At 60.6% G+C, this 551-nt stretch overlaps 1 protein-coding gene across 1 annotated transcript in view; it reads right to left on the bottom strand.

Moving 5' to 3' along the window:
* The window catches only part of RNF213 (ring finger protein 213), a 134,056-nt gene that overhangs the window by 40,245 nt on the left and 93,260 nt on the right, over positions 1-551 (bottom strand). The window contains exon 37 of the mRNA XM_015559756.1: positions 457-545. Coding sequence (XP_015415242.1) covers positions 457-545 — 89 coding nt within the window. The remainder of the gene's footprint in view (positions 1-456; positions 546-551) is intronic.

Here is a 551-nt window from a genome sequence, read left to right as displayed (position 1 = left end):
TTCCCCTCCCCCAGGAGAAGCCCGATTTTGGGGGAGGGGGGCGGGGCGGACCTTCCTGTTCTAGAAGGTACCTTTGGCTCCTCCCTGTCAGCCTTTCCGTAAAGACCATGAGCCCCGGCATGCCGGGTGCCCAGTGGTTGAGCGCTGACCTAGGAACCAGGAGGTCACGGTTCCATTCCCGTCAGGGCACAGGCCCCAGTTGCGGGCTCGATCCCCAGTGGGGCCTGCAGGAGGCAGCCGGTCAATGATTGTCTCTCATCACGGATGTTTCTATCTCCCTGTCCCTCTCCCTTCCTCTCTGAGATCAATAAACATTTTCTTTTTAAAAGTCTCAACCTACCCCTCTCTGACTCCTAGGCCCGACTGGAATCTACTGGAGAAAAACCTGCCTTTGACTCCAGGGACCGAGGACCCTGAGGTGGCAGGTGGTGAGGGTGACAGCGGGGAGAGGCTCACCTCCGTGAAGACGGGGCGGCGCTCGGGGCCCGGCCCGTGGCGGTGAGCCTGCAGGAAGTCCGCGAACGAGTCGTGCTGCTGCCGGGAATAGTATT

Source organism: Myotis davidii, unplaced genomic scaffold, assembly GCF_000327345.1.
Source record: "Myotis davidii unplaced genomic scaffold, ASM32734v1 scaffold211, whole genome shotgun sequence".
Taxonomy (NCBI): Eukaryota; Metazoa; Chordata; class Mammalia; order Chiroptera; family Vespertilionidae; genus Myotis; species Myotis davidii.
Note: the sequence above shows the minus strand (reverse complement) of the source record. Positions and strands in the feature narration are given on the sequence as shown.